General features: G+C 38.4%; 1 protein-coding gene across 1 annotated transcript in view; it reads right to left on the bottom strand.

The window, feature by feature from the left end:
* Positions 1-4,734: 4,734 nt before the first annotated feature.
* LOC103675337 (prolylcarboxypeptidase) overlaps positions 4,735-20,520 on the bottom strand; it is a 67,731-nt gene continuing 51,945 nt past the window's right edge. The window contains exons 7-9 of the mRNA XM_040630967.1: positions 16,083-16,247; positions 15,138-15,325; positions 4,735-5,480 (exon numbers count right to left, since the gene is read on the bottom strand). Coding sequence (XP_040486901.1) covers positions 5,264-5,480; positions 15,138-15,325; positions 16,083-16,247 — 570 coding nt within the window. The 3' untranslated portion in view covers positions 4,735-5,263. The remainder of the gene's footprint in view (positions 5,481-15,137; positions 15,326-16,082; positions 16,248-20,520) is intronic.

Genomic DNA, 20,520 nt, shown 5'->3' with positions numbered 1-20,520 from the left:
CCTCCCATCTTCATTAGAAGGTAACAAAATCTATTGGAACCAGCCCTTTCTTTGACCCTTTGCACTGAAAAATGGCTTCAGATATATCTATCCATTCGCATGTCTCTGTTTCTAATGGACTAGTTCCCGCCTAACCTCAAGACAGAGTTACATTCAGCCCCCTTGACAAAGGGTGCCAGGTTCACAGAGTGGAAAAGGGAGCCAGGAGCATACTCAGTTGAAGAGAGAGTAAATCAGGAAGTCCAAGTTCTAGCGGTATTGAGTACTAAGACATCCCCTTTCCAAAATCTAGGAAAGCCTCGGACAGGAGGTCACATGGGCACATCAGAGCTGTGAAAGGAGCTTGGCTACAGAGACCGTGAGAAAGCTTGGCCTTTCCACACTGAAATGTATCTACTCATATAAATTTACAGAGGGCCTACTGAGACCTGGCTGCCAGACCCCATCCTAGATGCTGATTACTAGAAAAAATAAGTCACAGTTCCTGCTTTCAAAGAGTTTGGTCTTCCTAAAAAGAGGGTGAGAACATTTAGCAAAGTATCACAATTTGGGATATGCATACTAAATTAGAGGTAGTTGGGCACCCTTTAAGGTACTAGAGTTGCAAAGATGAATAAAACAGACAATCCTTACCTTGGTGGAGCTTACATTGTCACTGAAATACTAAGTATGAACTTTGTTCTTTGAGAGCATAAAGAAGGAAACCATTCATTCCCTTTAGGAAAACTGAGAAAGACTTCACAGTGGAAGTAATCAAGTTGACCTGGGCTTTGAAAGATGCACACAAGTTTGTCAGTGAAAACATATTGGAGGGTAATGCTAGGAAAGGAATTTCAGAGGAAATTTGGAGTGACTGAATGGTAGGGCATAAGGAAAGTAATAGGTGACAAGCAAGAACAGGAACTGAGTGCAGAGAAGTAGATCTCAATTTAAGCCATGGTTGTGCCACAGCACAAGTGGTAGGTTGGCTAAGTGGTGCCATATGTACATATGTTTAGGGCTTAATTAATGTATCATGGTAGGTACAATACAGTAGTGGCTCCTGAAGTTTCCTGAACACTAGTTCCTTGAACATCCTATGCTTTGATTACCATCTATTCACCAAGGCTTTTTAGCCCAGACTGGATTCCAGATCTTTACATCCAACAACCCTACTTGACAGCTAGCTCTAAATGTGGTTATTTCAAATTGCATAAAACTCAGCCTGACAAAACTGAACTGAACCCATAGTCTTCCTGCCAAACCTGGTCACCTTCTACCCTCTGGTGCTTTTTGCCAATGCACAGCACTACATCTATCCAAGTGCATAAGACAAAAATCATCCTTGACACCTGCCCAACTCATATGTCAGAGAACACATCACCAAATCCCATTGACATTCCTTACTAAATCTCTCCCAAATTCATTTACTTCTCATTGCCAACTCTACCACCCTAGTCAAAGCTACCCTCTTCTCTAACGTGGACAAATGCAAAAATGATGTGGTCCCCACATCACATGCTTGCCCCCTACAATGCATATTCCAGCATGACCTTTTTAAATGAAAATGTGTTGTCACCCCCAACCTAGAATCATCATTGATTTCTCATTCCTTATAATGACTCCTAATCATGGTCTACTTGAATGAGCTTTCTCCCTGCCCAAATATGCAGATTCATCTTATGTCACTTTCCCTGTGGGCTGCTATCCTACAACAGTGGCCTTATTTCAGGTCCTGGAATATGCTACACTCTGGGCTTTCGCACATGCCATTTTCGCCACCCCTCTTCCTATATAGCTTCCATTCACACTTAGATCACAGCTAAAACATCATATCTCTAAATAGCATTCTCTTCTTCCTTCAGACTAGATCAGATTCCCTGCTAATAACCCCCACTCTTCAGGGCACTTATACCAACTCGTTGTATAACTTGCCATTTCATGTCTTTCTACCACTAGAACATAAACCGTATTAGAACAGATACTGTGTTTGCTTTTTCACCATTGTTTTCTCCAGGTCCCAGAATGTCTTATGCCTTGTAGATGCTGAGAACAGGAAAAGCTTCATTCTCCATTACCATTTTGGAGAGTCACAATGCATATTTATAGACTAAAAACAAAAAAGAACAAGTATTTAACTTTGTTTAACCCATCATTTTCCAAACTAGCTTAACTGTGGATATTTTTACTACATAAGTATTGGCATTTTGTTGGATACTTATGTTCTGGAAAGCACTGTGAGGTAAATATATATATATTTGCCTGAACTGCTTCCTCTCCGTCCTAAACAGTGTATCTCTGAAGCCGTAGCTTTATAACCCCATCCCTCCCTAAACACCTAAGAGTTGTAGCTTGTGAGATGGTGCAGCCACAGGGGCCTGAGGACATCATGCTGTGAAGTCATCATGGGCCTTGTACCAGCAGAGAAGCTGGTCTGCAGAAAAGAATGAAGCAACCATGGGAAGAGACGCTTAAGGCAAGGATCCCACACTCAGATGGAATCAGGCAGGATAACAGCAGTGAGGTGAATTGGAGCATTTCCTGTCTCGAGATATTCAAATTCAGAATTCTTTCAACTGGTGGTTCTTAAAGTATGATCACCCAGTATCACCTAGGAACTTATAAGAAAGGCAACTTCCCTGGGTCCACCCCCACAACATACTACAAACTCCGGGGTGAGGCTCAGCAATCAATGTTTTAACAAGCCCTTTGGGTAACTGTGATGCTCATATACATTTTATACTGCTGGCAAATTATAAAAATCTGAGGAACAAATCTCACCCACAGGCTGGTGACCTCTGTTGAAAGTGAGATGAAACAGAAAGTAGCAATCTTGACTTTTCATGACTTTCTAGACCCTGGTTCCACTCCCTCATAATTCCTAGTTTTATTCAAATCCTGGAGCTATTCCTGCATAGTTTCAATAAATTCCCTCTTTTGCTTAAGCTGGTTTGGTGAGGTTTTGTTGCTTATCCAAACAGACATTTCATTATATCAATTTAAAAAACAACAGCAAAACAAAACAAAACCTGGATTCAAGTTCTGGTTCTACCAGAAATGAGCTGTGACAAGTCCTGTCTCTCTGGGCCACAATGCCATCACCTACAAATGTGAGTCTGGACTGGATGATAGCTGAGGTGCCCTCACCTTCTAATATACTAGACTAGACGTTGATTCCTCTGGGTAATCTCTTGATCTTACAGATCCCTTAAGAAAAATTCCTATTTCTTTAGTTATATCTATTGACTCCAGGTAGTTAAAGTAACAAAAATAGAAATAAAAACACCCCAATTCTTTAGGTCTCTCTTTCCTTGTCTTTCAAAAGCATCATTTATTAATGAGAGAAATGCTTTAAATAAGGTTTATTTCATGTTCCAATTCTTTTTCAATTTAAAATTAAATTCTAGCATATTATAATTAGGCTAACTTAAGGTTGCTGTCTGTAATGAAACATACATTGAAAAACACGTACATAAGACCAAATTATACTTGCATAAAAATATAGCAATTTTTGGCAATACGTCTCTTCACAAAAATGTAACTCATCCAAACAACCAATATTAAATCAAATGGCGAAATATTTTAAAGATCCTAAACAAGTATAAGGTTTCAAGGAAAATATCACAAAATCAATAGTACCTAAAATAAACAGTAAGCATCTCCTCTATTAAGCCCTTAAACCCTGCATTATATAACTTCTTAGGTGATACAGAATAAAAACTAGTATTGTTTCAACCCTTAAATTCTCACTTCAGCAGACTTTTCTCTGATGCTGAAACTAAAATAGTGACCAAATGCTTTGATGGACAACTCATTACAATGAGAACTGAAGGCTTCCGAAACCAGACAAAGATTTTTTTCTGTATCTCCCAGATGCCAGGAAAGTAAGGGAAATATTTCAGTTTCCCACCCAAGAATGCACTCTATATCTGCAATTTAAAAAAATAAGTGCTTTAGAAATGACTGAGCTCAAGGTACAGTTTTTGAAAAGCAGAAAATGTTCCCAAGGCAGGGTGAAGAAAAAAAAATTACTGAGAGAAAATAAAAAGAAACAAGGGGGAAGAAATCTTTCAACAGAGTAGAAACTGTTAGTCTCTCTCTGTGTCCCTGAAAGGTTTTGATCCAACCCTATTTGTTATCCTAGAAAAGCTCTTCTGAAGAAAGGTCTCAGTGTAAGAACTGCTTGAAAGAAGCCAACCCCTTGGAAATAGGAATGGCTCGGCCATTTATTAATGTCAAATATGCTGCCTGCATGAATTAGTCAGCTTGTCTTTTGGAAGCCATACAGAAAAGTTCTCGTGCACCTGCCTCTTAGGACCCTGACACTTCTGACTTCAATGACAGCAGTAACAACCACCAGAAAATAAAATTTAAAAAACAAAATGCTGAATATAACTACATTCTATCTTCTAAATAGTTGATTCATCAATTTTTAAAGGCTTCTCACTGAAGTATCGTCAGTGACTGCAGTATATAAAAGCTTGCTCGGATGTAAAAGCAAAAGCAAACAGAGTCATTCTCCTAAACTGGCAAAATGTAACCAAATTACCACAAAACTGACCTTAGGAACAAAGAGAAATGGAGCAAAAAAAGGCCAGATTTCTTACTGGCAGTACCACAGTGGCAAATATCCCAGAATGGAGAAAAGCTGCCAAATAGAAGAGAGAAAATTAAAGGACTTTCCAAAAGCAGCCAAGCCCAGTGCACACAGCATTCCCAACAGCTGGAGTGAGCTTCAGAAGCAACACACAGGTATAAGGTCCAGCCTTATTCTTTATTTACAGCACAGTTCAAAGTCATTAAATCAAGTACAAAAGAAATGGCTTCCATTTCCTGGATTGGCATCAGAATCCTTCCTACCAGCTGCAATTACATCATTTTTATCTATTTTCTGCTTTTCTTTTTTTCGGGGGGAGGCATGGTGAGTGACAAATGGACCAAAGAGACTTTAACCTCAAAACCAAAAGAAAGCCCTGCTTGCGGAGAAACAAAGGAAGTGACTCTCCCTCTTGGAAAAGGCAGTCAGGACCTCTGCTCCAGTTATGAGGGCCACTGATGGTGTAGGAAAGCTGTCACAAAGAGATTCTTCCTGGAAGTGGCGTGAAGATGGCGAGGACCCGGGATGGGACGGCTGCTGTCCCCACCATCACCCTCTCTTCTATCTCAACCTTCGCCCCACCAAATCTAATGACAAACAAGGAAAAGTAATTACATGTAGAAAACCAAAATGAATGGGAACATGGGTAGAATGAACATAAAAGAAACTGAAAATGATCAAAATTGCTCAGTGCTTCTTTCTCAGACTGGCATAGAAATCTCTGATCCACTGCTTCATGTGTCTAACTTCCATGGAGCGGGCTAATAGCACGGTCGTGGGATCAAAGGCATTTCTGGCTCGGAGATCTAGATGATGGGCCCCTTCTGGGATGGTGATTGCAACCAAGGTGTCTGTGATATCCTTGGTTACTCCACCTCCTGACCAGGGGTCTAGTTCACCATTGCTAAGTGAGGGAAAGAAGAAAAAATAAGATTGTTAGTTTTTCATAACTATACCCGGATAAGATAGGAGAAACCTATTATATGCATAACATCTAAAATTACAAGTTCATAACCTGGGGGATTTGATCTGAGAATCTAATCTGTCATATAAAAAGCTGCTTCGTGCTGGAGTTTTGTAATATTTCTGCAAGCAGATGCAAGAAACAGAATTAGAGAAGGCTAAAGGTGGTTCTCCATGAATCAACCCAGATTATACTAGGACTCGGAATTCAAAAGGCTGAATTTCAATCCCAGCTTCACCCCTCAAAAGCCAGATGACACACAAGCTACCCGACTCAGTTTCCTCATCTGTAAAATAGAGATAATAAGGCCGACATCTTAAGGTTGTTATAAAGGTTAAAACAGATGGTAGGTATGGATGTACTGAATAAGCACAAGTGTCAGGCACAGAGGAGTCCTTCAATTTATACTGGTTTCCCTCGTTTCTAGGACCCAACTACCAGAGTGATTAAAAAAAAAAAAAACTCTCATATTTAAAAATGCTACCTATCTCAGAGGTAAAAACAAACTAACGAAAAACTGCTTTTTTTTTCTTTTTCATTTTTTTTAAAGATTTTATTTATGAGAGAGAGAGAGCGGGAGAGAGAGTGAACAGGAGAGAGGAGCAGAGGAAGAGGGAGAAGCAGGCTCAATGCTGAGCAGGGAGCCTGACTCGGGGCTCAATCCCAATGACCTGAGCCTACAGGCAGATGCTTAACCAACTGAGCCACCCAGGCACCTCTTTTTTTCTTTTTAAATAATACTTTCATCTTATTACAGTACTGTGGGAAATAGGATGGTAGAACTGAAAAAATTCCCCTGGATATGGAATCAGGGACTTCAGGCATTACTCAAAGATCTTCAGTTTATATTAGCTTTTAAGTTAAAGAAATGGTATTTTATTAGTCTTGGCTGGTTCACACAACATTTCAGAATGATGTAAACAGATCCGTCATTAAAACTGGCTATTTAGTTTAGCTGAGTAAAAACCCAATATTCCACTGGTAGCATTCTTAACAATATTGCTAACATTTACATTTCATATAAATGGAATTATACAATATGTAGTCTTTCGTGATCAACTTATTTCACTTTGGCATGATGTTTTCAAGTTTCATTTATGTTGTAGCATGTATCAGTACATTATTCCTTTTTATTGCCAAATCATATTCCATTGTATGGATATATCACATTTTATTTATCCACTCATCAGATGCACATTTGTATTGTTTCCACTTTTTGACTATTACGAAAAACACTGCTCCCATGAACATCTCCATACAAGTTTTTGCATGGGTGCAAGCTTTCATTTCTCTTGGATATATACCTAAAAATGGAATTTCTGGGATATATGGTGACTTAACCTTTTAATGTACTGTCAAACTGTTCCCAAAGTGGCTACACTATTTTACAATCCCACTAGCAACATATTGTTTCAGGATTTCTTTTCCTTTAGTGCCCGTGGCTCTTGGTCACACCACTTCAAAGAATGAAGAGGTAGACCAGATGAACAGTGGTGGGCAGCAAAGCAAAGTTTATTAATAGTACAAAGCTCCCAAAGAGGGAGGGCACCTGAGAGGGTTGCCCTCAGAGTTTCTAAGTCCAGGCATTTTTATGAGATTTCTGGCAGGTTGTTTTAATCTGATTAACCCTCCATGCACCTGTCACCCAATTAGGTTTTTGTCCATGCACTCATCTACCTATTAGGTAGTTGTTCACGTGAGGAAGGGTGGAGGGCTCCTTCCAGAGTGGTGTTTCGAAGACTTGGGGATCAAGAGGTCTGCAGCTGCCACTGCCCTAAGGCATGCTGGCCAGCCACAGGCTACCAGATCAAGCTCTTTGCTTAAATACCCCACAGGCTGTTGAGCTGTACCTGGGGCCAGGTTAGGACCCGAAGGCCATTTCCTTCTTTTCTGCCGTATACAAGTTCTAAGTCCTCCCAGTAGGAAGACTTAAAGCTGGGGCACTGAGTAAAGCCTAGAATAACAGGATGGGGTCTTTTTCCTTTTAAAGGTAGTTTCTTTGTTTTTTTTGTTTTGTTTTGTTTTTGTTTTGTTTTTGAGAACGAGAGATAAGAGTCTGAGTGGGGCAGGGGACACAGGGACAGGGAAAAGCAGGCTCCCCACTGAGTAGGGAGCCCAACGTGGGGCTCTGATCCCAGAACCCTGAGATCATGACCTGAGCCAAAGGTAGACGCTTAACTGACTGAGCTACCCAGACGCCTCAAAAAATGTTTTGGCAGCGGCCAGATTCAAACCCACGTCCCCAAAGAGACTGGAGCCTTAATCCAGCTCCTTAGAACTCTCAGCCACACTACCACCTGAGCATCCTGAATCAAGGCTAGTTTCCTCTTAAACGCCCCCCCCCCTTTACCCTGCCTGCCTTTCTTCCAACTATCCTCCATTAATATAAGGGTTTCAATTTCTCTATATCCTTGCCAGTACTTATTATCTTTTTGGTTATAGCCATCCTACATAGTTGTGAAATGGAATCTCACTGTGGTTTTGATTTGAATTTCCCAAATGACTTACGGTATCGAGCATTTTTTTCATGTGCTGAATGGCCGGGTGTATATCTTCTTTGAAAAAATATCTATTCAGATCCTTGACTGTTTTTAAATTGAGTTATCAATTAAAATTATTTGATCCATTTTGAGTTAATTTTTTTATATGGCTATGAAATAGGTATCCAACTTCTTTCTTTGGCTTGTGAATATCCTTTCTCCCAGTATCATTTCTAGAAAAAAACTATTCTTTCCCCAATAAATTGTTTTGGTCCTTGTCGAAAAATCAATTGACCATACACATAACAAGGGTTGATTTCCTGATTATCAATTCTCTTCGAAAGATCTGCATGTCTTTCTTTATGACAGTATAATAATGTATTGATTATGGTAGCTTTATAATAAGTTTGAAATAACGAAGTATGAGTTCTTCTTCAAATTTGTTCTTCCTTTTAAAGATTGTTTTGGCTATTCTGGGTCCACTATATTTTTATATGAATTTTAAAATCAGCCTGTCAATTTATGCAGAAAAAAAGCTGAGATTTTGATAGAGATTACACTGAATTTGTAGATCAATTTGTGGAAAATTAACACCTTACCAATATTTCTTCTTCCACAAGAACATGAGATGCCTTTCCTTTATTTAGATCTTTAATTTCTTCCAACAATGTTTTGTAGTTTTCAGTGTATAGGTCTTATACTTCTTTTGTTAAACTTATTCCTAAGTATTTTATTCTTGATGCTATTGTAAATCAAATTGCTCCCTAGCATTATTAACTCCACACCTGCATAAGGTGGTTTAGAGTTTACAAAGCCTTTCACATTTGATTGTTACAACAACTCTGTGAGATTGGTTTAATTACAACTCTTTTATAAATGAGAAAACTAGTATCCAGAGAAATTAAATGACTTGCCCAAATCATTCGGCTAGAAATGGCAAATCTGAGATACAAAATCAGGTCTTGTAACCCCAGTCCAATGCTCAGTCTTATACTACATTGCATTTCATGGACATGGGTTGGAAATGAACAGCACATACCCTCTTGACTTGTGTGGTGCAGAGTAAGAAGAGCATGAGCTTCGGGATTAGACACACCTGGGTTCCAGTTCCAGGTCTGCTTCTCAGCTTCCTAATCTCATGGAAGTTTAGATTCCTCAAAATGAAATAAAGACTGAAATACCTAGATTTAAGAATCTGGCAACTATTAGATCACTTTCCCCTGATACTGCACCTCTTGGTATATCTTTATCTACATATCACTTGATTTCACTTACAGAACATTTTTATGTGCATTCTGACATTTGTTTCATGTACATTCCAATTTGCTGATACTGTTACAAAGCCTGAAATAATAAATCTTTAGGGTCACGTTATCAGATATACGAAATGGTTCCCATAATCTACATAATCACTTTTAAAAGTCTCATCTTTAAGTACAATCTATACACAGACTACTATCAAATAATGCCTTTAACGAGGACCTTTCCCCTAAACTTCAAAGGCAAAATTCAACTGCCTACTTGACATTTTTACATGGAAATCTAATTAGACATCTCAAACCTACCAGGTCCAAAACAGAGCTCTTAATACTCCCCAGCTCCCAACCAGCCCTCTCACTATCTTCCCAATCTTTGTTAAAGGCAACCCTATCCTTCTAGTCAGGCCAAAAAGTTTGATGTCACTCTTTAACCTTCTCTTTCTTTCACGTCCAATCGGTCAACAATTCCTGTCAGTTATATCTTCAAAAATATATCCAGAATTTCAACACTTCTCACCACCTCCACTGCCACTGACCCAAATCACCATTATCTCTAGCCTAAATAATGTTTTAACTGACCCTCCAGCTTTTACTCTTATCTCCCTGCTTAGAGCAGCCAATTTGATCTGGTTAAAACCTGAATTAGATTATGTCACTTCTTTGCTCAAAACACTGAGTTTTCCCATTTCACTCAGACCAAAAACCAAAATCTTTACTAGGATCTACAAGTCTCTACATGATCTGGGCCCTCTGTAGCTTCTGATTTTCTCTCCTGCTACTCTCTCCCTCATTAGTTCCACTCCAGCCACACTGACCTCCTTACTAGACCTGGAAGAGAACATGATAAGACATGTACCTCTCAAGGCCTTTGCCCTTGCTTACTCCTTGGTTTAGAGTGTTCTTACCCCACCAACCCCATAGCTACCTTCTTCCACTAGATCATTTTTCAAAAGTTCCCCTTTGGTGAGGTGTTCCTTGGTAACTCTCATCTAAAATTGCAAACCTCGGGGTGCCTGGCTGGCTGAGTTGGAAAAGCATATGACTCTTGATCTCAGGGCCACAGTTTCAAGCCCCACATTCACTGTAGAGATTACTTAAGTAAATAAAAGAAATAAAATAAAATAAAATTGCAAACATTTTCCCTTCTCCCGACATTTCACGGCCTCTCCCCTGGTTTATTTTTCCTCCTTAGCACTTAGCTCCTTCTATCATATTTATAGGTACAATCTTTACCTATTTCTCCAACCAGAACACCATGAGGGTAGGGATTTTGTCTCTTTTGTTTATTACTCTATCCACAGTGCCTAGAACCAGGCTTGGCACATGGTAGGAGCCAAATATTTATTGAATGAATGAAAAAAAATGTAAGTGTCTAGCTGTCTGTGGCCTTGTACTAAATGCCCTACAAAGGGATCTATAAATATATGTATGCAAGTTCAGGAACATGAAATCACCTCAGTACTTTTTACAAGGGAAACCAGAGTTAATATAAGTGATTAATATAAATATAGAGAGACTGAACTTCACCTGTGTATACTAGTGGCAAGAACAACAAATTAAGAAGATCTAAGTTGTATATCCTTACCAACCCATGACCTTGGGTAAGTCATCAAACCTCTGTGAACCTTAATTCCCACATGTATTATAAAAAAAAAATTATTTTTTAAGGTTTTTTTTAATTTTAGAAATAGAAAGAGAGAGAGAGAGAGAGAAAGCAGCAGGGAGGGCCAGAGGGAGAGAGAAGATCTCCGCTGACTAACCCCTCAGCCTGGAGCCCCTAACAGGGCTCAATCCCTTGACCCATGAGATCATGACCTGAGTCGAAACCAAGAGTTAGACAGCTTAACTGACTGAGCCACCTAGGCAACCCCCCAAAAAAATTTTTTAAAGAAAAGATAATGCCCCTCCCTCACAGAGATACTGTGAGGTTCAAGTTAAATAATAATGTGACAGTAAGGTATAAACTATAAAATAATACACAAATGTGCAGTATTATTATAATTATTATGATCATATTCCGTAAGCATGAGAAGTGTTAATACTTCTGAGAGGTAAATGAATCATGAAAAAGGATGTGAAAGCATATCTCACAAAAATTTGGCCAGAAAAGTAATGTGATCAACTTTTTCCAGGTAAATGTACAAACTAAATGAGAAAATAAGCACTTAGGTACATTATATATATGTGTGTGTGTGTGTATATTTGAAATACAATTTTAGTCTACGACCAGATCACCCTCGTCTGATCTCAGAAGCTAAGCAGGGTCAGGCTTGGTTAGTACTTGGATGGGAAATACAATTTTAAACTCCCTGTTCTAGGGGCACCTGGGTGGCTCAGTCGGTTTAGCATCCTACTCTTGGTTTCAGCTCAGGTCATGATCTCAGGGGTCGTGGGATCCAGCCCACCATGGGCTCCCTGCTCAGAAGGAAGTATGCTTGAAGATTCTCTCCCTCTGCCCCTCCCCCAACTCATACGCTCACCCTGTCTCTCAAATAAATCTTTAAAAAAGTCCCTGTTCTAGTCTCACCACACCTCTCTTTACAAACCAAATTAATTCAACTGCACCTTAATAACATCGTTCTTGGGGGGAAAAAAAAACCACTTCAAAAATGTAGATTTTTGATTTTGTTAAAAACAAAAAAGGTAACTCACATGCAAAACAGCAGCCTTAGTTTTCAACTACCAGATAAATTCTTAAAGTAAACTATACAAGGGGTTAGATTCTCTTAAGTGAACAAATAGCCTTTATCATTATTCCAATTTGACAGGACCAACCCAGATAGGAAACTCTCCATTATTTGCAAAACAAAAAGCCATCCCAACAGCCACATAATAAGCAAACTGCATTTGATTTAAAAGGTCATCTGAATCAGCCCAGTGGCTTAGCAACAGTGTTTGGAGTTGCCGAGAGACCTAAGATGCACATGGACTTGAATTTCTTGGTCCTAGACACGTGAAAGCCAAACCAGCCACTGGGACATTTACCAAAAAAAAAAAAAAAAATACTGGCTTTCATGAGAGAGTCTAGATGCCTGGATAAAATTCCCAACAGCAAGCTTCTAATCACTGGCAACAATTAATTTGCCTGAGAAATGATATTAAACTAACCAGCTCCTCAGGGACTTCCTTTTGGATTTATATTTAAATAACTAAGCATGACCATTGGTAAGATAATTTCTTACCAGTTGGAGTTGGGAGGAAAATAAATCCTTCTAACAAAACAACTGTGGAATAAAAAAAAATTACTGAAATAGAACGATTAATGGCTACTATTTATTAAGTCCTCATTCATTCAACAAATGTTTACTGAGTATGTACCATGCATTCAACAGTGAGCAAACAAAATCTCTGCCCTCATGGTGCTTACTTCCATGATAATCTATTTACTCATTAAAGTAACCCTGTTTCGTAGTCATTATTTCTAACTTATACAAATTGGCAATTTGCCTAAGGCTTTCCAGCTAACTTGGTCTCCCTGACTTCAAAACCCAGCCTTTTAACTTAACTGACAAACCTCCTATCTGATAAATAGACTGAACTTTCCATTCAGAAAAGCAGTCACAACTGGATTTGTGTGAGATGACCTAAGGAGAGAGGCATGGACATAAAGATACTTTCCACCTGGTTCCTCAGACATTTTCTTACTCATCAACCAAAACCTTTTTCTAGCTAGTAGCCACTAAGTAGCCAGAACAGAGACACCTAAGGCTATTTCTTTACTTTAGCAATGTGTTTTCTTCAGAAAAGCAGGAAATTTTTGATTTTTTAATAACTTTAAAATTTTTACATTGGATTTCTCACACCTAGCAGCATAAATATTTCTTTTTAAAAGTAGACTTGCCATTGCAAAAAGATAAACCAGTATCTTCACATAGTCCTGCCTTTAAACTTTCATATGCCTCTGAAGACTTTCTAAGCTTTGTATTTTGTTCCTTGTTTTTATCAACACACACATTTCTTGGGCATCCAATATGTGCCAGTCACTGGAGTAGGCGTAAAAGGCACAGATACGATTAAGACAAAGTCTCTGCATTGAGAAGTTTACAAACTCATGGGGCAGAAAGAAACACAAATAGATAATTTCCACACAGAGTGGTAAGTGATGTTCACAGGCCTAGCGAAGCTAAGGGGTTGGGGGAAATCTAAACTCCCTGGGATTAGGGAAGGTTTCTTGGAGGATGCCTGAGTCTTAAGAAAAGGAGAAAAAGAGGAAGGGAAAGGACATGCAAAGACAAACAGTTCCCTGTGGCTAGGACATAAACTCAAGGCAGAGAGTGTATTTCCATTTACTCATTCAACAAATATTTTTTGAGCATACATATTTGTCAAATCTGGGCCAAATACTTCCTTGGGTTAACTCTTAAGTATCACACAACACTGTGTGGTGAGTGGTATTATTATTATTAGCATTTTACAGAAAAGAAGACTGAGGATCCAAGAGCTTAAGTAATTGTATTTAAAACAGCTCATCTGACCTTTGCACAGTTCTGTTAGAAAGTCTCACCTTAATATGGAGTTAAAAGTTTAAATACCATGCGGAGATAAATTACCAAAGGAAAACAAGAAATTGACAAAGTACTTCCTCTTCTGAGGAACAAAAATGAACTTGGACACCCAAAGTTGTGTTTAAGCCTTTTACAGTCCTTTAGGTCCCTTCATGTTTTCCTGATTTCACACACCCTACTTTGGCACAGTTTCCTTAAATAATCTATATTTAGATTTATTTGCTCAACCATCACTTTATAAGGTTGAGCTAAAGAGTATAGTTTTGAAGAATCCTACTGAGAACAAGAAAGACAATTTAAAGAAATTAAACGAAAGAATCTTTAAGTTTTCCATTTAAGTGTTTCACCTTTTATTTGGGGCAGGTACCCTGCTGGGTGAGCAAAACAGCTTGAATCTAATAAGACGGAGGCTCTTTTGCAAAGTGGGCAGTGCCACCAGCCTAAATCCAGAGAACAATCCTTCAGCTATTGGCCATGTCCAGAAGACCAAATTTAACACTCGTTTTAAAGAGCTTGTAAAAGAATGACATTTACAGTTTAAACAATGGCTCTAGGTTAAGAAGTATATATACTATCTCGACTATTTCCATGTAGATTTGGGGAAATTTTTTGAATAATTGGTTGTTATCTTAAGAGCTGACAGCCTTGTGTTCAAACCAAAATATGGAAATTTTAAAGTCACAATCAGATACACACAGGAGTCTACTCAATTAAGTCTGACATGAGCCAATACCAAATACACCTCTTCTAAAGAAGCAGTGTAACATAGAAGAAAAAACACAGGTTTTGTAGTCAGACAGCCCAAGGTTGAAATGTGGCTTTACCACTCAGTAACTATAACAAAGCTAGATGAGGTTTGGCAACTGACTGAACACAGTGACCTTCACTTTCCTCCTCAGTGAAAAGGGGACTGTAACAACTACTTCACGGAACTGTTGTAAGGATTTAATACGGCAATTTATTTAAGGTGCTTCACATAGTGCCTGAAACAGAACAGAGTAGGCACCTAAAAAGTTTATTTATTAAATAAATATTAAAAAACCTTTATTAACAATTAACAATAGCAACAACAGCAACACAAATTGAGAGCAGCAGATGATGCTTCATTTTGTGCTAGCGTTTTTTTTTATAAAATATTCAAATTTTGTTGCTATTATCCTTTAAGCACGTTGGTAATAGAGTATAAAATCGTATTTCTTACGCAGCATCCTCTGTCTTTCAAGAAAGACATGACGGATACCACTACTGCATTCTGTATTGTTTATTGTCAGCATTTTTCTTGTTCTATCTTCTCAGCTATTCTACAAATATCTCCATCAACCGAAGTTTTTCTTTGCATCAGTAAAAACTCACCTAAAAATGATGTTCGTGTGTGAACTGATGTTTTTGCCTCCATACATAGTAATGATCCAGGCAGGCCTTGGCCTTACACCCCACTGTTTGAAACAGTCATCAGAAAATTCCCTCAAGTTCCATAAGTGAGGTTCAAACATATCATCAATACCATTAGTACAGAAAGGCATGACCATTTCTGTGCAGGCCTAAAAAAGGAAACCGAAAGAGAATCCAATAAGAAAATGAGGAACAGAGTTAAATAAATTATCCGAAGTCATACAGCTAGTAGCAGCAAAGCTAGAGTTTGAACTCAGGCAGTCTGGCTTCAGAGCACCTGCTCTTTACCTCTGTCATACCACCTCTCATTATTCCTGGAAAGGCTCAGCTGAGAAGTTACAGAAGTTAAGGCTATATATTCTTCTTTTGTAAACTGCTTTCCTTCACATCTATTATCATAATTAATCATCAAAACAACTCTGGACGGAAAGTATTATTAATAGTCTCATACAGATGAAGGAATGGAGGCTCAGAGAGAGTCAAGTTAGACTGCCCCTCTTTTCTGTATCCATAAAATGCTTCATTTATAGGACTTACCAAGATCTATTGTAACATAAGTATCTTTTTCACTGAGCTATATTTGAAGGAGAGATCGTGTCCTATTTACCTTTGTATCTTCGCAGCCTAGAATGTTGTCTGACATGCAGTAAGTACCCAGAATATCTTTGGTGATGACTAAACACAGGAAGGAAAGAAGGAAGTAAAGAAGGAAGGAAGGAAGGAAGGAAGGAAGGAAGGAAGGAAGGAAGGAAGGAAGGAAGGAAGGAACTTATCCACAGTCTCACATTGTAAGATAATGGCGCCCCGATTTGGATCCAGGTTAGTGACAAAATCTTGTGAACTCTGTTACAGTACAACCATATCAGTGAAAAGTAAGTTTCACTTGAGGAAATGATACACACTTACCTGATAGCTCCAACCCTGGGTTCCCAGACTGCTAGTTGTTGTCTCTGATATATTCAGGCAGCTTGCCTGGCCTGAATAATTGTAATAGACATTCAGAGCTTGGAAAATATTCTGCAGAAGCTGTGCATCAGATACACTAGGATTTTTCAAATACTGGCACACTACCTGTCATTTTAAAGAGACGTAAAGGAAGAAGAATAAGAATATATTTATAAAATCATAATTTTTAATGAAAAAAAGAAGTATGATTTTGATTTGCCTATAAAACAATCTTAAACATCTAACAGCACTGCTTGACAATTTTTATCTCTTGAGTATAATCTTGTTCATAAATGAATAAATCATTACTCTACAAGTATAAAATTTAAATTACTCTCTTAGCTATAGAAATAAACCAAAGACATTTGCATGGCATGCAAAGTCCTCCACATCTACCACTGTGGCCTCATCGTTTGTTCCAGTCCAGCAAAACCATTCCCACCACACCAGGCTCTTTCTCTCCTCTTTGTCTGAAATACCTTTTTCCCACTCTCCTACTCCATTAATGTCTGGCAAACACCAATTCATTTTCTATGATACTTAGCTCAAATATCACCTCCTCTATAAGGCCATCATTAGCTATGCCCTCAAGTTGGAAAGAACTAAATCACTCGCTTTGTGCTTCTACTTATGCCCTGTACTTGTTTCTAGCACAGCCCCTATAGCACTGCACTGTACTCATTTGATTCCATAACCTCTCACTCAGCACTCAGCAAAGTAACTGACAACTAAATGCTAGCTGAATGAATAAATACATTTTTATGAAACTGTAAAATTTATAATATTTCTTATGGAGAAACTATACGAAGCTCCAATGTCCATGGTGTGATAAGAAGCATACCAAGTACCAACCCAGCTTCCAAATGTTCTGATCACTAGACTATAATCAGCGCCCGAAATTCTAGTATTAAAAATCATAGACAATACTCAAGGTTAGGAGTGAAGGCATAAGTGACTAGACAGGGGCATGGGGAACTTTCAGGGGTAAGGAAATATTCCATATCTTCACAGAGGTCTGGGTTATACAACAAACAGTTCACTTGCAATTTGTGCAATTCACTGTATATAAATTTTATCTAAAAAAATCATAAATACTGAACTCTAGTTAATGATGATAAAGGTGAAGTGTTCAAGAGAAGTGTACTGAGAAATGAACCACGAGAGACTATGGACTCCAGGAAACAAACGGAGGGTTTTAGAGGGGAGGGGGATGGGGGGATGGGCTAGCTCGGTGATGGGTATTAAGGAGGGCACATATTGCATGAAGCACTGGGTGTTATACCAAAACAATGAATCATGGAACACTACATCAAAAACTAATGATGTACTGTATGCTGACTAACATATCATCATAATAATAAATAAATAAATAAATACCTGAAAACGTGGAAAAAAAAGTGTATTGATATCTGCAACTTACTTTGAAATGCATTTAAAAAATAAAATGGAATGAAGGATAGAAGGATGGCTAGGCAAATATATACATGCTAAATCAAATACAGCAAAATACTTTTCTAGAATTTAGGTGGTATTTTTATGGGTGCTCACTGTCCAATTATTTTAATGTTTTCATATTTGAAATTTTACACAATAAAATGTTGGGGGAAAATCACAGGCAATGGAATCACAGCGGAAAAACAACAATAACTACTAATTACTGAGTTCTGGGTTTATAACCATTATATCATATAGTCTTCAAACAATCTTATCAGATATATTATTGTCCACTATTTTGCACAGAGAAACTGAATCTTAGGTTAAACCACTTTATTTGAAGTCACTCAACTGGTAAATGTTAAGATCTAGATACAACCCCAGATCTCTCTAGTTACGAAATACACATCTTATTCATCATGCTACACAGCTTAGAAAGCTTCTCTTGTAAAACTGCAAATAGCCACAATGGCAAGGAAAACACATTCATTAAGCTTGCATCCTCTATTAACATCCTGACATGAAGTCAGTGATTTGGCCTTTTCTCATTTCATATGGAAAAAATGTATACAGCAGGCAAGTTCTGATTAAAAGAGAGAGAGACGTCCAGAGAAGAAAGAGCCAAGAAAGAAAGAGTCTAGTTACTCTACTTCAGGGAGAGACTCTGGGCAGCAGAAGCCACAGGGCCTGGGCTGGGGATGTGCTCCCACTCAGGAAAGGAGGACACTGAGAAAGGAAGTGAACAGCAGAAAGCAAACCCAGTCTCTCATCACAGTTTTGCTTAGGACCAGTTTCCAACAACACCTTTCTGATAAAAAAAAAGAAACACGAAAAGGCAGAAGAAATGAATCAGGGAAAATTCAATGTCTCTCCCCAAATGTATTCAGCACAAAAACATTTTTGTGAAATGTTAAAAAGCTTTCATAGTCAAGTAATTTTAAGAAATGTTATACTGACAAATGTGAACAGTTTACTTGACGGCAGGATTCCTCGGGGACTTTAATATGCTCAACTGCAATGTGTCTTTCCAAAAGGGAGATAGAGCATGCACTATTCCCAGTAAGTTTTGGAAATAACAAGTGAAAGAAAAGTCAGAAATTAAGATGTCCAAATAACTTGGATATACCTTAAAAAAGTAACAGCAATTAAGGAGGGCACGTGTTGTGATGAGCACTGGGTGTTATACACAACTAATGAATCACTGAACACTACATCAAAAATTAATGATGTACTCTATATTGGCTAACTGAACATAATAAAAAAATTAAAAAATTAAAAATAAATTTTTAAAAAGTAACAGCAAGGTCAATAAGAATAAGATACACCTAAAAAGGTGTACATAAAGAAACAGAATTGAGCAAACCTATCAAGCCTAAAGGAATACGAAAATGCAAGCTGAAGAAAAAAAACCAGTGTTTTACTGTTCTGACAACTTTCAATTATTAATGGTAGGTCAAAAAATGCCTAACATTTGAATAGCACTTTTCTCAGAACATGTTCCTAAGAAATATGCCAATCAGAAATAAGAAAATATGGAAATCAAGAACCAGTCACAGAATTTGTTGAATTACTTATTGCCAGCAGTTGATCAGCATTCCTTCTTGACTGTGGACACTAACAGTGGACTCAGCTCTTTGCAAATGCAGCATAAAACTATGGAATGGACCCATGGAATGCATAGAAGAGCATTAAGTTCGAGCATAGCTCAATAGAAGAGGCAGGGTAACCAATGTAAGCTGGGCAGGAGGAAAAGGGAGTGCTGATGGGCAACAACAAACAAGTAGCCTAACGCTTTGGAAAAGAACAGTAGCAAGTTAAGTGTGACTCACATGCTGGCATCAGATCCCCTCTCAGAGCTAGAACACTGGCCCTCTGTCAGGCAAAGAAAAGGAGTCCCCATGAATAGCCATCTCTGCAAACAGCAGTTACTGTCACTTCTTAAAAGACACAAGCATGGCTGGGGACTGGCACCAGCTGACAATACTTGGGTTTCGGCAGCCCCAGTTACACAGAGAGAACATCATGGTCAGAAACTTGGCATCTCATAGAATTCCATGTCCAGATTAAGGCCACCCCTGGGTCCACTGTCCTCTGTGAGGTCAGGGCTCCTTTGGAGTACTGGGTCCAGCTCTGAGCACCACACTTTAAGAAGGACAATGACCAGGATGGGAAGTTGAGGAAAAGTTGAAGCAATCCTACAATTGCTCATTTGTATCATTCCCAATCTTTCACACTACAAAGGCTATAATATAAATAACCCTGGGGCTAAAGCTTTACATTATAACCTTAATTGCTTTATTGAGATAATTGACTCAAAGGAAATAAACATTTTTAAAAAGATTTTATTTATTTATTTATTTATTTATTTATTTATTTAAAAAAGAGAGAGAGAGAGAGCAGGAGCAGTGGGGAGGGGCAGAGGGAGAGGGAGAAGCAGGCTCCCTGCTGAGCAGGACCCTGGAATCATGACCTAAGCTGAAGGCAGGCGCTTAACCAACTGAGCCACCCAGGTGCCCCAGGAAATAAACACTTTTAAGGCCTTTGCTACACCCTGTCAAGCGGCCTTACAGAAAGAAAGTACCAATTTATAATTCCACTGGTACACTAGATAATAGAAGGCCTAAAAAATATCACTTAAAATTTTTTGTAAAATATTTACAAATTTACTAAGGGAATTTTATTATTTTAGTGCTCCTAAAGTTCCTTTCTAGTTCAAAACCTCTGTGAGTCCAGGCATCATCCTCTAGCATAAAGAACACAATCTCTACATATCTTTATGTACTTTCTTAACAATTATGGTAGTAAACAATGAATGAAGCTTTAAAAAAAATACTGAATTTATACTAGCAAAACCTCAGCACTATTTCCATGCTTATTCAAAAGGAGATAATCATGGGGCGCCTGGGTGGCTCAGTCAGTTAAGTGTCCGACTCTTGATTTCAGCTCAGGTCATGATCTTGGAGTT

The sequence above is a fragment of the Ursus maritimus genome, unplaced genomic scaffold (genome assembly GCF_017311325.1).
Source record: "Ursus maritimus isolate PB19 unplaced genomic scaffold, ASM1731132v1 scaffold_16, whole genome shotgun sequence".
In the NCBI taxonomy this organism is placed as follows: Eukaryota; Metazoa; Chordata; class Mammalia; order Carnivora; family Ursidae; genus Ursus; species Ursus maritimus.
This window is presented reverse-complemented; position numbering and strand designations above follow the sequence as displayed.